The sequence below is a fragment of the Gossypium hirsutum genome, chromosome A13 (assembly GCF_007990345.1).
Source record: "Gossypium hirsutum isolate 1008001.06 chromosome A13, Gossypium_hirsutum_v2.1, whole genome shotgun sequence".
NCBI classification, from domain to species: domain Eukaryota; kingdom Viridiplantae; phylum Streptophyta; class Magnoliopsida; order Malvales; family Malvaceae; genus Gossypium; species Gossypium hirsutum.
The window spans coordinates 68,390,063-68,411,851 of record NC_053436.1 but is presented as its reverse complement, the minus strand read 5'-3'; the positions used below and the strand labels follow the sequence as shown (position 1 = coordinate 68,411,851).

Here is a 21,789-nt window from a genome sequence, read left to right as displayed (position 1 = left end):
TAGGTCAATGTTTGTCATATGTGGAAAAGGTTCATATGCCTTAAATCGTGCATCTGGATCTGCAGCATTGTTCGAGACGTCATTGTCAGACTCACAAGGTTACGCTTCGTTGTAATAGGATCCGGTTCGAAAAATAGTGCCACTTCTGAACCATTCAGATCGCATTGCCGGATTGGCTTAAGTTCTGACTCTTCCCCCTTGTTTGCGTCTACAGCCCCTTCTTCCTCATCTGCATCCCTTTCCTCATCTGCGCCTTCATTGTCACCTTCGAGCTCGATGTTAGACGTATCCTCACTGACCCCTATCGAAAGGAGTAGGTCATTGGTTCTTTTGTAACCCATGTGCCCACCAGAATATTTAACGAGTTGATGACTGGTGCACATCGATGATCCCCCGATATAACTCTTTTCGCCCTATGACATTGACCCAATGCCAAAATTAAAATTGAATACACTGATTGAATGTCAAGCTCGAGTGCCTAGATTTGCGTTATGCTGGTACCTCGACTGGTACTAACCCTTGAAGTTTAGATCGATACTGGAGACTGATGAGTGTCTGCCCATAGATGTTTCAAGAACATCATAGTAGCCGCTTTGAAAAAGGCCAGAAAACCCACTACACAACTTTGTAGTAGGAGTTTCTACTTTAGCTTTAGTACCTGTATTCGCCGCGACGGTGGTTGAAGATGGGCTAAATCCATCAACATCGGTGAACTCAACATATAACTTAATAACAACATTTCCATTTGAGATGTGCGATGATATGACCGTATCGAGATGTGTCTCACTAATCACATCAAATAACTTATACTTATAGGGGTCAACGAATACAAAAAAATCTACATTGCAACCTCATAATTCTTCCCCGGGATAATCCCCTAACTTTCTTCTGATTCTAGTCCGTAGCTCATGCATTTGAATAGTATTATTGAACGTAAATTCCACGAACTTCGCTCCTATAAACACCACCGCGAACTCTATATTACAGATTTGATTGTCGTAGTGTATAACGAATTTCACTCATCGACTTATTTTAATATCGATCACAATTTGGATGAATAAACGCAAAAAAAAGAGAGTAGAAAGTTGTCTAAAGGAGTACACACAACTCTCACCTGTGATGCAAACTTATTCTGTTTGATATTAACTTGATGAGTGTCTATGTTATGAAAATTATGCCCCTTTTATTAGATAATTATGCAGGGAGAAAGAGAATGCGCGCTATTAATTTTGTTTATGAATGCACACATTGTTACATATTGTATGGTGCAAATACTTTTCATCACATGTTCAGAAGTCATATAATTTCATTGAGATTCGATGTTGCATAACGTGTTCAACAGGCATACGAAAATGTCCTTTCACCTTAGAATAGGAAATTTGTTAGATAAAGATTGCCCAACTGGTGGAGCTTTTCTCTAATAAATTTCCTATTTCTGGGGCAGAAAAGCATGACGCTTCGAATAATGCAGATGCTTTAAACACTTTAACATGTTTAGAATATGTTCCAGCGCGCTTTTAAGGTTTTTATTTGCAAACAGACCCTTCCTTTGAGACTATAAAATAACTCTCACATACTAGGCTTCATCATCCTTCATTCATATAATTTCTCTCCAAACCTTTCCGTTTCTCCACTATAAAATATTTCCCAGTTTTAAAAATTTTGGTCACTAAAAATATTTGGTTTACGTTCGAGGTATTCTTGAGTCGTCAGTGATGCGATATTGTTCCGAGCTACACACATTTCATATATCATGCCAGGATGGGATCATTACCTCTGAAGCCTATCCTAGGGAAGTCAGTTATAGGATGATTTTACTTTCCATGGTCAAGGGTAGAAGTCGATGTGGAGGTTTCAATCAATGACCGTTATGCGGTAACGTATCAAGGTGTAACGGGGGAGCCAGTTGATGGTTGTTACACGACCACAAGCTTAATATTTTTGAACACTTGAAAATGATGCCCTATAAATACCATACAAAAATTTGAGGGCATATTCATACAGAAAAACTCTAGGGCTTTCAGCTATAATCAGTGTAATTTTTTCTCCATTTCCATGCAACTAGTACCTTTAACCTACTTATTCAAAGGCCGATACCGTCATGGATGCAAGAGGACTCTTAAGCAGTGAGCGGCTATTGCGGTGCAGTAAAAATGATGTTCCTTTCGGAGTGATGACAGTTTTCGTTATTATACAACACATTAATAACTACAATCGCTACTGCATTGACCCGAGTTTGACCTTACTGTGTTGAAACATCCGCTCTCCACCTGAGAGCCCTCTTGTTTCCACCTCGGTGTAAGCCTTCGGACAAGAATGAAAGGTTAAAGATACCGACTACTTAGAAATAGAGAAAAAAATTATGTTGATTACACCGAAAGTGCTTAAATTTTTTTTTTGTGATTATATCATCAATCTTATGTATGGTATATATAGAGCATTGTTTTGCGAGAGCTTGAACTCCTGATCCCATAACAGCCATCACCTGCCCCTCCAGTTATACTTGAACCCGTGACTGCATCACAGCCGCCGACTGGGATCTTCACGTTGACTTTGACCACTGATTGTATCAAGCATTATTACCTCGAAACCAGAATTCCCCACGATGGGTTTTTAATGTGATAGTCCTATCCCGCCATGACATATGAAATGTATATGTGCTGAGGCGCGTTATCACATCCCCAACCCCTCAAAACTACCTAAGAACTTCTGTCGTTTTAGTTAAAAACCCTGAACACTTTTAAAATACTCTAAACCTTAAACCCTAATACGAAAAAAATAATAAGCCCTAACCTTGGAGAGAGAAGGTGAAAGAGCGCCCAGCTGGATGCGTTTTCACATTCTCTCTCCTAAAACCGACCTATTTCCCTAATTAAAGTTAAAATTGGCCTAAAGGCCTAATTAAAAAATAAAATTAGCCTATAGCCCTTATTTAGCCTAAATTTAAAAAAAATCCTAAACCCTAAAAAAAATTATAAAAATATGTTTTCTCTAAAAATTCAATAAAAATATGTTTAAAATTTTATATGAAATTTAAATATTTTCATACTAATATATTTTAAAATTATAATAATATTACAAACTTGAAAAAAAAATTATATTAACTAATCATATATTTTTTCTAACATATTATTGTTTGTAAGTTGCTATATTAAAGAATTGAAGATTTATTTTAGTTAACCTTTTACAAAAAGAATTATATTTAGAGCAGTGCAAAATTATTTACTAGTATTATATCACTTATTTAAGTATTTCTTTATGGAATAAAACAATTGTATCCTTTTATATTATTCTGCATCTTTCATAATAATATGACTTATTAATTTTAATATTTTTATAAATAATATGTTTTAAATTATTTTTTACATTATTCATAAAAATTATAATAAATATTTAAATACAATTGACCAGCAAGGTGTGTTTCCATGCAACTTTTTTAAGAATAGCTATTTTCAGCACGTATCCTACACCTTTGAATTAAATAATGCTAAAATTCAGTAAAGAAGAAGAAGAAATTTTGTACTGTATATTTCGCATTTAAAATTGTATATGGCATTGGTCATTAAGTGCACTGCATGAACACATGGTTACATACTAAACTTTGGAGTTATTGCCATCATTTCATTTTAACATTTAAAAGCATTGGATGCCATCCTTCCATTTTAACAATTAAATTGTTTGAAACATGTATGGCATGTAAATCCCATTATATTGGAATCATCCTTCATTAAATAAGGTTTTGGGTTATTTTCGAATCAATATCACTTAATTTTATTGTTATTCTTTTATAATATAAATAATTTTAAATTATAACCTCTATAAAATTTATAGTTTTTTTTCACTTATTTATAGTGTAAATGTGAGTTACGATAGTATTTCCTAATAAATGTAGAAATGATAACATAAGTGCTTGAAATAGAAAGTGTACCATATTAAAAAATTTTAATGTGAACATGCATATTTATTTCTATTTAATATGGATATAGAGTATAATTTAAATACAAAATAATTCAATATAAAATTTAATATTTTATTAATTATTATATAAATTCATTTCAAAACATAAGTCTTTTAAAACAATTAAAATTTCTATCCAAGTCTTGTAAATCGTAAAATATAGTTTAAATAATCTTATTAGTCCATGTACTTTATAAAATTTGTGTATTTAGTCTTTGTATTTTAATTTGATCAATTTTAGTCCATGTAATTTTTGGATTTTAAAATCCCAATCCTCACCAAATGATATATGTTAAATTCATTAAGCTAAGTTTTGTTGTTTCTAAAATCTAATGCGCAAAAAGTTATTATCATATGTGAAATGTCATGTTAGGTTATTATTTCCACATATTACTCACTAAAAATCCGGTTAATGGATTAATGTATATCATTTGCGTAGAGACTAAACTTTCAAAATTTGAAAATTATAAGAACTTATAATGATCAAATTAGAGAGTATAGACCAAATCTACAACTGAATGCATATTAATAAGGCTAGTAATTGAATTTAACTAAGAAATTTAATTTTTATTATTTGGGTGAAGATTAAAATTTTAAAATTCAAAAAATACAATGACTAGAATTGGTCAAATAAAAAAATATAGGGACTAAAATTGATCAAATTAAAGTAAAAAGACTAAATTCACAAATTTTATAAAATATATGAATTAAATTTACAACTTTCACAAAATATAGAGATTAATAGTAGAATTTACTTAAAATATATATATTTAGAATAGTTTAATTTTAAATTTTATTACTTGTTTAATCAATTTTTTTCTCAAATGTTGTTAATGTTTTTATAATAATTAATATTTTTGAAATTTAAAATTCTATAATTCTACAATTATAATTTACACAAACAAATGTAACATAAAATCTAAAAAATTAAAATTCCTCGTATATAACATAAAATTGAAAATTATATTTACATTTTCGTCCAATTATTACGGCACCTTAAATAAAAAAGGCCAAATTTGGTCGTGTGCCGTCCAGGGTCGGTGCTAACACCATTAATAAGTGACACAATCCACGTTTTGCAAAAACAACAAATAACCCCCCCCCCCCCCCAACCCAACCCCCAAAAGGAGAGAAACCTCTTTCTCATTCTCAATATCACAAATCCTCCTATAAAAACCAAACTCCTAAACCCTCACACTCCACTCCACTCCACTCATCTTCGATCTCTCCACCGTTTCGCATTTCATCTTTCTCTCTCCAATGGCTTCTATTGCTGGCTCATCCATCTCCATGCAACCTCGCTCCTTTGTACTCTCTTTATCTTTCTTTCTTTTTAGCTACTAATGCATTTGTTTCTCTTCTTCTTTGGACTTTTTTTTTTGGTTTCTTTGTTTGGTTTTATTTTTCGCCCGATCTGTTTGTTGTTTTAATTTATCCTTCTTTTTCAGATTTCACTTTTTGTTTATTGATTTAATCAAATGTCCATATCTTACTGTTACTGATGCTTTACTGTTACTTTTGTTAGTTCTACTTCTTTCATGGATGATTTGATCTGGTCAATCTGAGATCTGAAAGTTTCTAATTTATTTTTATTGCTGTTGTTTTGCTTTTACTTCTTTTTGGTTTTTGCTTTCGGAAATTATAAAAATAAATAAAAGCTCAAATGGTAATTGCTTCGGAGAAAATAATGAACGATTTTACTTGTTTATCTGATTTGGTGTTGCATTAGATATGGTTATTTATCCATTTTTAATCAAGTATGATTTGTTTTAGCATCTTAAGGGAGCTCAAGCAAGTTACTAAAGCAATAACTAGAACGGGAATTGCTTTTTGCTTCCAAATGAGCTGATGTAGTGATGGAAGCTATAGATTTTCCGGGTATCATTAGTTTTAAGTTTAAGGAGATTTGTTTTAGTGGTTTTTGGCCTGTTAAACATGATTTTCATAGAATTATATTTGATCTATAACATAGATCACTGTATAAAATTGCAGTTATATTATTGATGTTTAGAGTGCTTATGAATATTAATGGCTTGTTGGATTTGGATTTTTGTTTGTAAAGTTCACTAAAATAGACAAGTGCAAAATTTAAGTTTCTATTTTGCTTGGATTAAGATGTTGAGATATCTTTGAAGATTGTTGTTTCTTCTAGAACCATTCTTTTTATATAAATCATCGGCTGATTTTCATGCTACTGAACATCTTTTAACAGGCTAAAGGCAGTGTTTCTGGGTTGAAATTGTGTTCATTTATGAACCAGGGAAGAAGCACCCTCTCATTTACGATGCGTCCAACGCCTGCTCGCTTGCAGATCTGCTGTGCTGTATGTTTCTCACCGAATGCAATGATTTTCGTTTCTATAGGTTTTGGTCTCTCCTATGACAATATATATCTATAACTATTTCTCTCTTTGATGTCAAATGTCTTTGTGCAGGCCAAAAAAGAGACCGTGGATAAGGTATGTGATGTAGTAAGGAGACAATTAGCTTTAGAAAATGACAAACCAATCACCGGTGAATCAACATTTGTTGATCTTGGAGCTGATTCTCTTGATACGGTACTCTCTCAACTGTATAACCATTTCATATTTTCTTTCTTCCCTTTCATCTTATATGCATAAAAGTAGTGTGCAGGATAAAGGAGACCATGAATTTGTTTTACTTTTATAGGTAGTAGTTGCCCATCTATTTGTTTTAGATGCATATACTTTGTTGATTAGTTGTTTGTAATTTGAAAGATTATTGGTTTTAGTTTGTGTTATGATCCATAGTATATGGTTTCAGGTTGAGATTGTAATGGGGCTTGAGGAAGAATTCGGAATCACTGTGGAAGAGGACAATGCACAAACCATCACAACTGTTCAAGATGCTGCAGAACTTATCGAGAAGCTGTGCAGTGAGAAAAGTTCCTAGAAAACAAGGATCTCAGTTGGTTGGTTTATTTGCCGATATTTGATATTCACATACTAGAGGGGGAAATCATGTGTGAACTTTTATTATGTTGAATATGTAGGAAATCTCGTAATAAAGTTGTTGGGATTCTTAGTTAAATTGTGGAACTTAAAATGTGTCATTTCGTTTTACCGTAGTGGTTTATGTAGAAGTTTTTTGTTTAATCAAGCTGCATATCTCAGTTGAGGGTTTTATTTGTGCTCAAAGTATTGGTAATTGATGATCTAAGATTTAGTTATTATTATTATTATTTTTTTGGCCAGTGAAAGGGTATTTCACTCCTGAAAACAAATGTAATCCAATCAACAAATGAACAATTACAAAAGCACAAATGAAACAATACAGAGAAGACATCTATCTTTCTCGCAACAAACATTCACCAACACGGTGTAAAATAAACAGTATAAAGGCGGGGCAGGAGCACTATCGTTATCCAAAATGAAAACCAATGATGATGGGTTCATTGACCCAATTACATGGGCACATCATCAAACGGCCCTGTGATGCAGCCCAATCTGTTGCTTTATTAGCAGCTCTTCCAATCAATTTGAATCTACAATTAGACACTTGTTTACTAAAAGACCAGATGTTCTTCAAAATAGGCAGCAACTTCCACCTGAAACTCACTTCACCGCCCTCGTTAATATCATCCATCAACACTTTAGAATCAATCTCAACAATAATATTTCTAAATCCCTTATCAACAACCATCTTAAGACTCATTTTCACAGCTTCAGCCTCAGCTTTTGCCAAACCATCCACTAACTTCCCATCTGAATTTCTAAAAACAACCCCAACTCCTGCATCCTCAGAATCCTTGTGAAAACTTCATTCACAGTTCACTTTAAACCAATCAAATGGCGGCCTCTCCCATTTGTCCTCCATTCGACCCTCTCCATCTCTTGCCAACTTACACAGACTCTCCCATAATCCATTAACCATCCAATATTCCTTAAAAGCATTCTCAGCAAATATGATGCTACTTATTGGATCAACATCCTTATTCTCCAGAACAGCATCAAATCTATGCTTCCCAATATACCAACAAAAAGAGCCCACCTTAGCTATAATCTCCTATTTGTCATGTCTCTTTTTTAAACTCTCTCACAGTTGCAACAACCATTAAACAAAGTCTCCTTCAAAATCCCCAAACAATCTGATGCCCAAGGAACTTCCAAACCAGTCCAACTACACTTAAAAAGTAAGTGCATGACAGTCTCTTCCTTATTTCCACAAAATTTACAACAATGGCTAGTTATAACTTTCTTTCTCCGCATGTTCAAATTAGTAGCAATCGCATTATTACATGATCTCCACAAAAAAACTCCTGACCTTAGGTGGAGTCTTCAAATTCCAGTTCACCTTCCATATACTAGATCGCTGACAATCCATGTTACTATTACTATGACCCTCCATCCTTGCAACAATGTGCCCAGATTTCACCGAGTATTTACTCTACACTAAACAATCATGACCACCACTAAAACAAAAAGGTATCTTCAAAATAGCATTACATTGTTCATCATCATCAAGCCATTCCTTAATACCATCCATATCAGTAATCTCGGTTATTATTTGTGGCCTACCAGACACATCCCCTTCACCATTAGCAAAAACAGAACCTTCTAATCTTGGAACCCATCTATCTCTCCCAATATTCATTGATTCTCCATTCCCTATTTGCCAATGATATCAGATCCCTTCCTGCCAAAAGACTATTCCAAATCCATGATGCTTTGTGCACCTTTTTGAGCCTCAAAGAACTCAGAATTTGGGAAATATCTCCCTAGCACTCTAACCCAAAGGTTATCAGATCTATTAACAATACACCAACTTTCTTAATTCTTTAACCCAATCCACCATCACCCCATGTCTTAGTTAAAATTTCCCAAGTCAACCAATGAATCTTTCTTTTCTCATCCCTTCGTTCCCAAATAAAATTTGCCATGGCAGAAGTAATCTCATATTCAACTTGATATCCACCTAATGCCTCCTACCTCTTCTCCTCAATTTCAAATAATGGAAGACCTCTCCAGCAATAACAACATTATCCTGAATCAATCTTTCTTCAATAAAAGCACTTTGATTCCACATTATTAACTCTCCCATCAAAGGTCTTATCCTATTAACCATAACCCTTGCGGTAATCTTGTAACAGAAGTTACACAGACTAATAGGCCTAAACTGAGATACCAACTCAGGCCCCTTCACTTTTGGAATTAGCACAACCTCTGTTTTATTCATTTCTCTCAGCATTCTGCCATTTCAAAAAAAACTCTGGACACACCTCACAGTATCATCTTTTACTATTGACCAATACTTCTGATAAAAAATCCCACAATACCCATCAGACCCTGGAGCTCTCAAACCTCCCAGCTGGAAGACATCATTCTCAACTTCAACCTCAGACACCTTACTAATAAGCTCCTTATTATTAACCAAGAAACCTAAATGGTTATTAAACCATTGTTTGTAATATTATAGTTGATGATAATGATGACAGTCATTAGCTATATATAAAAAATATATTTTTATTTTATAATTACATACTTATTATTTTATTTATATAAATAAAAGAGTTATTAATTAAAATATATATTTATAATTATTAAATAAAAATTTAAAATGAAATAAAAAATATAAATATAAAGAGTAAGAGAACAATTAAGCCCGACATTTAAAAACAAAACTATTAATATTTACTCATCTAACTAAAACAACTAATATATTAAATTAATAAACAAAATACATTTTGTATGTGATTCTGTTTTTTTCTTTAAAATCGATCTAATTCTTCTCCTAAATATTGGAGAAATCCGCCTAAAATCCTGTATGTTTTATTTGTATATATATATCAAATTTACCTTGAAAGTAAGCAAATTCCAATTCCCTCAAAGCCCCTTCTTTTGTTGTGAACTTTCCCAGAGTTGTTCCATGAAAGAGGGAACAAAAGTCAAAACTAAAAACACAGGAATACGCGTCTCTTGTCTGGAGATTTCGATTCAAGTCAACTATCAATCACAAGGTTTGCTTAAAGGCGACTTCCAAATGTTGCTAACCAAGAAAAAGAAAAAGAAAGCCCTTTTTGAGTGCTTGATTGCCTTGCTTTCCCTAAAGTAATTACCTTTTCTTCCTTCTTTCTTTCTTTGCTCTTAGAGATCAATTATGGCAGAATCATTTCTGTTCAATATTGCAGAAAGGGTCCTGGAAAAAATAGCCCATCTCTCTGTAGAAGAAGCTCGCTTGGCGTTTAATTTCGAAAGCCATCTAAGAAAGCTCAAGGAGACCCTGAGCCGCATTAAAGCGGTGCTGTTGGATGCTGAGCGGCAACAGCACCAGAACGAGAAGTTGCGCCTCTCTATGTGGAAGCTCCGAGACATCTTTTACGACGCTGAAGATGTTATTGATGATTTCAAGTGTGAAGCTCTCCGCAAACAGGTGGTCAATCACCCCAACATCACCTTCAAGGTTCGATTTTTAGCTTCCTGCTCTTTGCCTCTTTCCTTCTCTTTAAAAATGGGTCATAAAATCGAAGTCATCAATCAGAGGTTAAACGAACTGGCCATTGAGTGGGATAACTTTAATCTAGGACAGGGTACGGACAACCGACATGTTTTTAACAGAGAGACTCACTCTTTTGTGAATTCTAAGGATGTCATTGGTAGAGATGTGGATAAAGAGAACATTGTTGATCTCTTGATGAAACCAAGTGAGGGTCTAGATGTTCCTGTCATTCCCATTGTTGGAATTGGGGGTATAGGAAAAACCACACTCACTCGATTAGTGTATAATGACAATCGAGTTAATAGACATTTCCCATTGAAGATATGGATTTGTGTTTCGGAGGAATTTGATCTTACTAGGTTGCTTAAGCTATTGATTCACTCTATAAATAAAGGAGAACAATGTGATGATTCAACAGTTGAAGCATTACAAAATTGTTTGTGAAGTCTTTTGAATGATAAGAAGTTTTTGCTTGTTCTAGATGATGTATGGAATGAAAATCAAGCAAGATGGATTGAATTAAGAGATTTATTAAGATCAATGGGCGGTTTGTCTCAAAGTAAAATCATTGTGACCACTCGGAGTTTGAAAGTTGCTTCAATAATGAGTTCAATTAGCCCTTATGAATTGAAAGTTCTTCCTCATGAAGATTGTTTGATTTTGTTTACAAAATGGGCATTTAATGATGGTGATGATAGAAAATACCCAAATCTCATGAGGATTGGGGAAGAAATTGTGAAAAAATGCAAAGGGGTTCCTTCGGTAGTGAGAACTTTGGGGAGCCTTTTGTTTTTGAAAACTGATGAATTTGATTGGATCTCTGTTCGAGATAACGAAATATGGAAACTCGAGCATGCTGAAAATGAGATTTTACCAGTCTTGAAGTTGAGTTACAACCATCTGCCATCTCATTTGCAACGGTGTTTTGCTGTTATGTCATTGTACAAAAAGGATAGTATATATTATAGTGATAAAGTCATCCAATTCTGGATGGCAAATGGACTGCTTGAGCATTCAAAGCAAAAGCAAGAATGGGTTGATGTTGGAGGTCGATATTTGAATGAGTTACTGTCGAGGTGCCTCATCCAAAAGGAGACTGATTATGCCTTGGGTTTTACCTTTAAAATGCATGATTTGATACATGATCTTGCATTAGATGTGTCACAAAAAGAGTGTAAAACAGTGAATTCCCAATCATATGTTATTGATGAAAATGTTCGACATTTATCATTTTGTGATGACAAGCTGCTAAAGGTTCCGCAAGATTTGAAGAAATTAAAAAATGTTCGAACAGTATTCGTCCATGAGCTTTCAACAGAATCAAAGACTATCCATGAATCTATTATCAATCTTTGTGTCTCAAAATTTAAGTATCTACGAGCACTTCATTTACGTTGTTCACCATTGACAGCTTTACCGAATTTGATTGGTACCTTGAAGCACTTACGAGACCTTGATTTGACTGGTTGTCGAAATATACAGAAACTTCCAAGTTCTTTCTATAAGCTTCGGAGCTTGCAAACATTAAGAATGTATGGTATTCCTTTGATGCAATTGCCTGTCAGCATGGAAAGCTTGATTGAGCTTAGATATCTAGAAATAACCATTAAAGCTAAGCATGTGAAAGAAACTTGGCTGCAATGTTGGGCATTTCTTCAATACTTGGGCTTGTTTGAATGTGACAACTTAGAATGCTTACCTGAAGGAATGCAGTATCTCACATCACTTCGAAGACTTGTTCTGTTTGGTTGTCCTAATCTTGTCTCACTACCACGAAGCCTGAAACACCTAACCAAATTAGAAGTCCTTCGAATATCTTGCTGCGAAAAAATCAATCTATGAATGGAACCTGAAGAGAAAGAAGACAAAGACCTTCAGTTGAGCCTTAAAACTTTCTCAATCCGGAGTTTAGGTGTGTTAACAGATTTGCCACAATTGCTTCTTGAAGGATCTTCTTCCACTTTGCAGCAAATACAAATTGAAAATTGTGACAAGTTTGCGGTGCTACCAGCATGGCTACAAAATCTTACTTCCCTTCATAAACTTGAGATTATTGAATGCCCAAGATTGTTAACTCTACCAGGGGGAATGGATCATCTTACCGGACTTAGACAGCTGAGAATTAGAGCATGTCCGAACTTGGGTCTAAGATGCCAAAAAGATGGGAGGGGCAGATTGGCACAAAATTGCTCACATCCAGGAGATCGATGTTAGTTGATTAAATCAAATAAAATTTGAGGCATGTATAAATTTTATCTTCAAATAAAAAAATTAGGGGTTTAATTGCAAATTTGTGTGTTTGAGATTATTAGAGAGTTAAGATGTGGAGGTAGCTTCCACTCAAAATAAAACTGTAATAATCTATCTTAACAATTATAATTAAGCTTATGAGCTTTAATTTTGTCTGCTTTAGCTTTCAAGTTGTGTCGGCTGTAATTCTAAGAGCTCGACTTTAGCTTCTGATTTCAAACACTTGCTTTCTTGATGTTATGGATGGTTTGATGTGTTTCTCACTTGCTTGTAAATTCATGCTCTTCTTTAAAAACCCAAGTCCAACGCGCTGAAATGTACTGGGTGGGCTCAGCTGGAGGGCGAAGGGTCCAATTGCTAATTGAACCCTCTGCTTAAGGTTAAAATTATTTTTTTACCCTTTTCTCATTTACTTTAATTTTATTTATTTTTTATCTTAAAAAATTTTAAATTAATTATGTTTGACTTTTTAATTTTAAAAAGTTTTCAGTTATTTATTTAATATTTATGCTCATTTCATTTTAATTAATAAAAATATCTAAATAAGTTTATAAAATATAATATACTAAAATTTTAAATATTATTGAAAAAAATATAAAAAGAATTCAACATTATTTTTTAAAATTAATATCATTTACATTTTGGCCTCACCGCCACTACTAAAACTAAATTTATCATCACTTTTATTTTTAATCTTCCGTTCATTTTGGCCAAATGCACAAAAGCTTCCCAATTTATTATTTAAGGCCGTATATAGATATTTTAATTAGCTGTCAGTTGAATTCCCATTGTACCCTCAAATGGGTCGTTGGCGATAAAGCCTTCTCCTCTGATCCCCACCCGTTTCTATAAATTCCTAAACAAAGACCACACCACACCACACCACACCACACTCACACTCATTTGTTTGTTTACTCTGAAGGGGTGCTCTGAGGTAAGCTTCTTTTGACTTTCATATCCTCCTTCAATTTTTAGGCTTCTAAACCTTCTGCTTCTTTCATTTCTCTCTATCTTAACCTTGATTTTGCTCCTCTTCACCTTTTATGGAAGATCGTTCTAGAATTCTCTTCTTTTTTTAAAAAAAAAATTCTGTCTGATCAGTTTGTGTGAATCCTATTTTTTGGTTGATGATTGAAAATTTTAAGACAAATATCATAAACAAATACATGTTGAAGAAGATCTAGTTCCGAAGGAGGTAGCTCAGTTTGTCAAGTTCTTTATTGTTTTTCGGTTCGACAGTCATGATTTTCGATTTTTAAGGTTTTAAAGCATTGAACTGATTAATTCACTATTTCTTAAGCTTAATTTTGATGTTCTTCGGCTTTTATGGAAGATCTTTCTAGATGTCCTTTTCTTTTTATTTTTTTAACCTAGATTTCGCTGCTGCTTGTATTTCTTTTTTTCCCCTCTTTGTAGGATAACTGGAAGATCTTTGATTCAATGCCGTGTGAACTTGGTTGATGATTGAAAAATTAAGAACATATATTTAAAATTACATATTGAAGAAAATCTAGTGCTGAATTCATTTTCAAGTTTTTGGTTTTCTTTTCATTTTTTATTTGGTATTCTTTGAGAGAGTTTATTTTTTATTTTTTAATTTTTGTTCTGTTGTATGATTACAGTAGTGGACAAACTATTCCCTTTTTTGTTGGGATAAATGATAGTTTATGGTGAATGTTTGGCTTTTGTAATTTTTATCTTTATTTGGGGAATTTTAATTAGTTTACATTTCTGGTGCTATTGGACTATAATTAATTACTGTTGGAAACTACTAGCCTTTATTTGCAAAGGGACTTAAAATGATTGTGATGATACGAAACAAAGTCTACCTTCTGATTTTATATATGCTAAACATTAAGAATGGCTCTTGAATCTATTGTACCAACTAAGAGCTTATCTTTCTATTTGTACCTAAATAAAATTTCATTTCAAATAAAAGATAAATTATTTTAAGGGTTCATTTAAGTTGAAGGTTAAGAGCTTATTTGGCACAAATTGAAGGGGAATGTCTTATATGAGTGCAAAATAAAGGTAAAGGCTCATTTGGGTACGATGAAACTACCTAGGTTAACTCATAAAGAGTTTTTCTTTTAAATATTTTAACCTTTTATGTAAGCTATCACAATTTCTGCCTATCACAATAGTTCCATATATTTTCATTCTTTGACATGGGACAAAATATTCGTTTGATTGCATTTGAATTTATCCAATATTTATATATCATGTCAGGGAGCACAAAATTTGGGGCAAGTAGTATGGTTCATCATAGTTATACTTTTTGAACCTTTTATTTCATCATTATAAATGTATCTATCAAAGATATCTTTTATTTAGGTAATATTATTTACTTCCATGTCTAACATTGTGTAGTATAGATCACATAGAAAAATGGTGAAAGCAGTGGCTGTCCTTAGCAGCAGTGAAGGTGTTAGTGGAACTGTTTTCTTCACTCAAGAGGGAGATGGTAGATTACAACCCTGATAGCACTTGGTTTCTGTACTTCTGTCTTTCTTGTCAAAGTTATTTAACCTTTCCTTCGCTTTCCAGGCCCAACTACAGTGACGGGCAACATTTCTGGTCTTAAGCCTGGCCTCCATGGGTTCCATGTTCATGCCCTAGGGGACACAACAAATGGTTGCATGTCAACAGGTAAAGTCCGAAAGTTGGATTTGTTTTTCCTTTTTGTATGTAATTGGAATGAGAAAGGGAAAAAATGACAGGAAGTTGACTTTATTGATTTCTTGCATATTTGGATGTAATTCATCGTGATTAATATCTTTGCAGGACCTCACTTCAATCCTGCTGGAAAAGAGCATGGTGCTCCTGAAGATGTGAATCGCCATGCTGGTGATCTAGGAAATGTCACTGTTGGTGCTGATGGTATGAATATTTGCCTTCTAGTTCATTACTAACGTGTTGAAATATTTCAACTCAATATTGGTGTTTAAGGATTTTGTATTGCTTATACTGTTAATTTTATTTATGGTGCTCCAGGCTCTGCGAGTTTCTCTATTGTCGACAAACAGGTATTTTTTTTTTTCAACTCCTTATTCATCTGTGCTTATGTTTGATTTCCTTTCTATTATGCTTGTGGCCATTTCTGAAAATTACCGTATTATCCTTTGGTAGATTCCTCTCTCCGGGCCACACTCCATTATTGGAAGAGCGGTCGTTGTCCATGCTGATCCGGATGACCTTGGCAAGGGGGGGCACGAGCTTAGCAAAAGCACCGGAAATGCTGGTGGTAGAGTAGCTTGCGGTATTATTGGTCTGCAAGGGTGAAATTTTGGTCCTGGTGAGCGGAATAATACATTGAGTGGAGATGCAATGGCCTAGGAGCAAACTCTGTATGTGAACTAGGAAGTTTGTGAATAAAAGTAAAAGAACCCTTGTTTTGTTTTGGTTTTCAGACTTAAAGGAGTGTGGTCTCTTAACGGATGCTTTAGCCATTTATAGTAAGCTGTCTTTTGCTGAATGCTTAATTTTGGTGCTTTACTTCCTGGTAATGGTCTCATGATTCATGAATGCTTCAAGCCATTTTCATGGTTAATTTTGCATGAAACCCATCTTTTATCTTTGTAATTTAAGGGTTTTGAATTTTAGCAGTAGCAACCACCGACCTTTACAGTATTGTGTGACCTTCAGTTCAACGTTTGAAGTTTTGCTTTGATGCTTAATTGTTAATTTAGGTCTGGTCTTTGTTTGACGGTTTGTACTTTGGATTTTGAAGGTAGGATTTTACTTTTGGTCCAATGTGACTTCTGTTCTTATCCATAGTAAGCTGTTGATTGATTCATTTGTTCATTCAAATCGAGTTTCATCATTGACTCATAAGAATATTTTATTCTTTATTTTTTACTGATAAATTGTGATGGTGTATATGGGTGGGTTTACATCGGGCTTAGGCTCAGGTTTAGCTTGGTACAAAATGAGTTATTTATATTTAACTTGTTTATATATATATATTATCTTTTTATTTTTTATTTAAATATTATTACTGAATATTTATTAATTATATATTTTACGTTTATTATTTTTTAAAATGATATATATATTTTATCTAAAGAGAGCAATTCATAAATTAAACAAGAGTACGATATAAAATAGAGGTATAGACTATTCTCTAGTCACGCCAGCCTATTAGTTTCTTTTCCTATAAATGTGTGTAAATGAGGCTCGATCAAATTTAGTCATGAGTGACTTGCAGTCAATAACAAGAATGCAAAGAAATGTGAATGAGGCTCGATTAAATTTAGTCACGAGTGACTGAGTGCTATTAATAATTTCAACAACAATCTCAGCATCATCTTCAATATCTAAATGAGCAATGTTCATCTGAAGTGCAAGGGAAAGGCCATCCCTGAGTGCCCACAACTGGATCCATACATTAGTAACCAATGGGATACGTATATAGATCCTTTTATCCAATTTCCTTTATTATTTTTAATGATCGAACCATCTCCTCCAATGCCCGGATTTCTTAGTGAGGATTTGTCCGTATTAAGCTTAAAAGCACCGGTAACTAGGAGCTGCCATTGAACGTGCACAAATATAGGAAGAGGGCGGCAAATCAATTTGCAATTTAGAGCAAAGAATTCGCTTGACTTACTAATGATTTCTCTAGTAAAAGCAAATTGATTATTGGTAATATCTTGTGGACGCAAAAGTAATAATAAACTTGGAATTCATTGGTGCAATTGGAGACAATTATGTGAATTAAAAGAGTATGGAGGTATGGTTTTCCATTGTCTAGCAAAGTTTAATTTGGCTTTGCTTGCTAAGCAAGGTTGGCGCTTGATTAATTATCCTAATTCCTTGTTAATGAGGTCATTAGAGATAGAATATTTTTTGAATACAAACTTTTTAGAGTTGAATTTAGGAAATCTACCTTCGTATATCTGGAAAAGTGTGTGGGCTACAAAGGGTCTTCTTACGTCTGAGATGTGTTGGAGAATTGGTATAGGGACGACAATTTTGGTTAGAGATAATGCTTGGACTCTTGGGAATTCAAATTACAAAATGCAACAACCTGTTACCAATCAAGATATACAAATTGTGGCCGATTTGATTGATCCAGCTATGGGGAAAGGGAGAGAAGGAATTATTCGATCTACCTTTGACGAGAAGGAGGCCCAATGAATTTTAAGTATTCCTTTGACATAGTTTCCACATGAAGATTTCTTGGCTTGAGGAGGTGAAGGGTTGAGAGAGTATACAATGCTTAGTGCTTACAAACTGTTACAAGAAAATCATAAGGCAAACACAAATGGGACTCATCATCCCCATTCGACACTTTACAAAAAGCTATGGATATTGGATCTGCCCACCAAAATAAAAAATTATAGTATGGAGAATTACAAAAAAACTTTATGCCTATTTTGCTAATCTAAATTACAAGAGATTAATGGGAACACCAGAATGCCTTAGATGTGTGAATGGTTTCAAAATAGTGGAACGTGTGTTTCGGGATTGTCTGAAATGAAAGGAGATTTGACAACAATTGGGCAATATGTGGCTAATAGCATCATCAAATATGCATATTAAAGATTGGGTGAGTCAATTCGTTAAAAACAATTCTAAATACCTTTGGAGAATCTTTGGTTGTAGTTTTTTGAGCTATATGGACTCGGAGAAAACCAGCTACTGCATGAAGGCAAACACTAAACAACCTCAGTGATGTAAATTTCAGAAGAAATTATTTGAGAGAAATTGATGGAACCAATGAAAAAACACCAGTAAAGTAAAGTGTGCAAGCACAATGGAAGGCATCAAACAACCAGTTTGTTAAAATAAATTTTGATGCAGCGTATTGCAAGCACAACAACAAATCATGTTTTGGAATTATCATCAAAGATGCAAATGGTAGGGTCCTATTTTCAAAAAGCTCACTATATGGTAACATACCCTCACCGTTTGCAGTTAAGGCATTGGCATATTTATAGGTGACTGAGATGGGACTGCATGTCGAACTTACGATGGTGGAGATAGAAGGGACGCCTTATCAGTGATTTCAAAAGCTGCAAACAAAAAAAATTTAAAGGTCAGTAATAGGTGCTTACATCTTAAGAGCTATTTGAAGATTATTTTTCTTCATTCAAATGAATTAGTATGAACAAGAGCAGACACATAATGGTTCTCCAAGAAGCAAAAAAGAAATCTAAAGGGACTTTGTTTTTTCAAATATTTAGAGATAAGGAAAGTGCCTGTTTGGGTGGCTAGGTTACTTGATTTTTTTAGGTTTTGTTAGGTTGTTTGTTTTAGTTTCTTTTGTTTTGATAATGTCTGGGCTTTAAAGAATCGAGTCTTGTTTTATTTTTAATGTGAAAAAATAGAATGTCAGTAATGACAATATATCACAAATAAAAGAGAAATAAAAATAAAGAACACAGATTTTTATGTGGAAACTCTTTCGGGAAAAAACCACGGGCAGAGGAGAAGAAAATTCACTATGTCGAATTTGAATTATTGCAAGAGGAATCGACTATGTCTATTTATAGGCTTGTAAAACCATATTCTAATAGGAGTGTAGTAAGATTGAAACACCTTATTCTAATCAATATCAAATAGATGGAGTTTAATAAGGTTTAAAAAACCTTATTCTAAAATAAAATAAAAGAAGTGTAGTTCTATATGGATTTTACTTTTATTTTATTTTACCACTGTATTTTATTTAAATAAAGATTCAGGTCACTTAATTCTAACAATTCTAAATACCTTTGGAGAATCTTTGGTTGTGCTTTTTTGAGCTATATGGACTCGGAGGAAATCAACTACTGCATGAAGGCGAACACTAAACAACCTCACAAATTTCAGAAGAAATTATTTGAGAGAAATTGATGGAACCAGTGAAAAAACATCAGTAAAGTTAAATGTGCAAGCACAATGGAAGGCATCAAATGACCTGTTTGTTAAAATAAATTTTGATGCAGCGTATTGCAAGTACAACAACAAATCATGTTTTGGAATTATCATCAAAGATGCAAATGGTAGGGTGCTATTTTCAAAAAGCTCACTATATGTAACATACCCTCACCGTTTGCGGTTAAGGCATTGGCATGTTTACAGGAGACTGAGATGGGACTGGATGTCGAACTTACGATGGTGGAGATAGAAGGGACGCCTTATCAGTGATTTCAAAAGCTGCAAACAAAAGGAATTTAAAGGTCAGTAATAGGTGCTTACATCTTAAGAGCTATTTGAAGATTATTTTTCTTCATTCAAACGAATTAGTATGAACAAGAGCAGACACATAATGGTTCTCCAAGAAGCAAAAAAGAAATCTGAAGGGACTTTGTTTTTTCAAATATTTAGATATAAGGAAAGTGCCTGTTTGGGTGGCTAGGTTACTTGATTTTTTTAGGTTTTGTTGGGTTGTTTATTTTAGTTTCTTTTGTTTTGATAGTGTTTGAGCTTTAAATAACCGAGTCTTGTTTTATTTTTAATGTGAAAAAATAGAATGTCGGTAATGACAATATATCACAAATAAAAAAGAAATAAAAATAAAGAACACACAGATTTTTACGTGGAAACTCTTTCGGGAAAAGACCACGGGCAGAGGAGAAGAAAATTTACTATGTTGAATTTGAATTATTGCAAGAGGAATCGACTATGTCTATTTATAGGCTTGTAAAACCATATTCTAATAGGAGTGTAATAAGATTGAAACATCTTATTCTAATCAATATCAAATAGATAGAGTTTACTAAGGTTTAAAAAACCTTATTCTAAAATAAAATAAAAGAAGTGTAGTTCTATATGGATTTTACTTTTATTTTATTTTACCACTGTATTTTATTTAAATAAGGATTCAGGTCACTTAATTCTAACAATCTCCACTTTGACACTAATTCTCAATGAACAAGTTCTTCATCGCGAACTCTCAACGAACAAGTTCTCCACCTCTTCCATAAAACTCCTTAAGGATTTAACATTAACAATGAACACCAACCAAGTCTAAGCAATGTTCAAACTTGGTAATAGGAAGTGACTTAGTCATCATATCTGCAGGATTTTCATGAGTACTAATTTTGCTCACAACAATATCGCCACAAGCAATAATATCACTTCTTGACTGTCACAAAATACTGTATTGATTTGAAGGTCTTCATTGAGTTCACTAAAGAGTCCCTTCAACCAAATAGCTTGCAAAGTGGCTTTCCAACTGATTGCACAACCTTCGATTGTAAAGACATAACCTATGAGAGATATTCTTCTATCAATGTCTCCAGCAAAATCAACATCAACAAACCCAATGACTCCATCTCTAGTTCTTCCAAACTCTAAGCAAACATCAGTAGTACATCGTAAGTATCTTAAAATCCACTAAACTGCTTTCCAATGTTCTTTACCGGGATTCGCCATGTATCTGCTAACTGTACTGACTGCATATGATAAATCTAGACGTGAACAAACCATAGCATACATGAGAGATCCCACTGCACTAGAGTATGGAACATGTGACATGTACTCAATCTCATTATCTGATTTTAGAGACAAAGCCAATGAAAGTCTGAAATGGGCTGCTAAAGGAGTACTAACAGGCTTAACACTCTGCATTTTGAACTTGCAAAGAACTTTCTCAATGTACCCCTTCTGACTTAGGTACAATTTAGTTGCTTTTCTATCTTTGAGAATCTCCACACCAAGTATCTTCTTTGCTAGTCCTAAATCTTTCATCTCAAATTCTTTACTTAGTTGGGCTTTAACCTTTCTTATCTCTCCTTTATCTTTCAATGCTATCAACATGTCATCAACATAAAGGAGTAGATACACAAAAAAACCATCATTGTTTTTCTTAAAGTAAACACAACTATCCAAGCTACTTCTTTTGAAATCATGAGAAGTCATAAAGGAATCAAACCTCTTGTACCACTGTCTTGGTGACTGTTTCAAACTGTAAAGGGACTTTTTCAGTAAGCAAATATAGTCCTCTTTTTTTAAGACTGTAAAACCCTCTAGTTGTTGCATGTAAATATCCTCCTCAAGTTCTCTATGTAAAAATGCAGTTTTTACATCTAACTGCTCAAGCTCCAAATCATGCATGGCCACAAAACCAAGCAAAGCTCGAATCGAACTATGATTCACAACTGGAGATGTGAAATCCACTCCTAGGATTTGACTGTAACCC

At 33.8% G+C, this 21,789-nt stretch overlaps 3 protein-coding genes across 5 annotated transcripts; all 3 read left to right on the top strand.

Annotated features, from left to right (window-relative positions):
- Positions 1-4,929: 4,929 nt before the first annotated feature.
- LOC107895004 (acyl carrier protein 1, chloroplastic) lies at positions 4,930-7,100 on the top strand. Its single transcript, XM_016820174.2, has 4 exons — positions 4,930-5,265; positions 6,170-6,280; positions 6,392-6,514; positions 6,741-7,100. Exons 1-4 carry the CDS (start codon positions 5,218-5,220, stop codon positions 6,867-6,869), a joined length of 411 nt encoding a protein of 136 aa, XP_016675663.1. The 5' UTR covers positions 4,930-5,217; the 3' UTR covers positions 6,870-7,100.
- Positions 7,101-10,952: 3,852 nt separating this feature from the next.
- Positions 10,953-12,254, top strand: LOC107894328 (putative disease resistance protein RGA3). The gene has a single exon (XM_016819613.1). It carries the CDS (start codon positions 10,953-10,955, stop codon positions 12,252-12,254), a length of 1,302 nt encoding a protein of 433 aa, XP_016675102.1.
- Positions 12,255-13,435: 1,181 nt separating this feature from the next.
- LOC107895005 (superoxide dismutase [Cu-Zn]) lies at positions 13,436-16,144 on the top strand. 3 transcript variants are annotated; one of them, XM_016820175.2, is made up of 6 exons: positions 13,436-13,596; positions 15,038-15,126; positions 15,210-15,311; positions 15,447-15,542; positions 15,657-15,688; positions 15,792-16,144. In XM_016820175.2, exons 2-6 carry the CDS (start codon positions 15,051-15,053, stop codon positions 15,942-15,944), a joined length of 459 nt encoding a protein of 152 aa, XP_016675664.2. In that variant the 5' UTR covers positions 13,436-13,596; positions 15,038-15,050; the 3' UTR covers positions 15,945-16,144. The 3 variants fall into 3 exon arrangements, with proteins under 3 accessions (XP_016675664.2, XP_016675667.2, XP_016675665.2); XM_016820178.2 differs by having other exon boundaries at positions 15,033-15,126; XM_016820176.2 differs by lacking the exon at positions 13,436-13,596 and adding an exon at positions 13,604-13,857.
- The last annotated feature ends 5,645 nt before the right edge of the window (positions 16,145-21,789 follow it).

What these genes read in the sequence shown, in the direction of transcription:
- LOC107895004 (XM_016820174.2), top strand. Translation starts at nt 5,218, where the DNA reads ATGGCTTCTATTGCTGGCTCATCCATCTCCATGCAACCTCGCTCCTTT. An exon ending in GCTTGCAGATCTGCTGTGCT is followed by an intron (nt 6,281 to 6,391) that starts GTATGTTTCTCA and finishes GTCTTTGTGCAG; the next exon opens with GCCAAAAAAGAGACCGTGGA. An exon ending in GAGCTGATTCTCTTGATACG is followed by an intron (nt 6,515 to 6,740) that starts GTACTCTCTCAA and finishes ATATGGTTTCAG; the next exon opens with GTTGAGATTGTAATGGGGCT.
- LOC107894328 (XM_016819613.1), top strand. Translation starts at nt 10,953, where the DNA reads ATGGGCGGTTTGTCTCAAAGTAAAATCATTGTGACCACTCGGAGTTTG.
- LOC107895005 (XM_016820175.2), top strand. Translation starts at nt 15,051, where the DNA reads ATGGTGAAAGCAGTGGCTGTCCTTAGCAGCAGTGAAGGTGTTAGTGGA. An exon ending in CTTCACTCAAGAGGGAGATG is followed by an intron (nt 15,127 to 15,209) that starts GTAGATTACAAC and finishes TTCGCTTTCCAG; the next exon opens with GCCCAACTACAGTGACGGGC. An exon ending in AAATGGTTGCATGTCAACAG is followed by an intron (nt 15,312 to 15,446) that starts GTAAAGTCCGAA and finishes ATATCTTTGCAG; the next exon opens with GACCTCACTTCAATCCTGCT.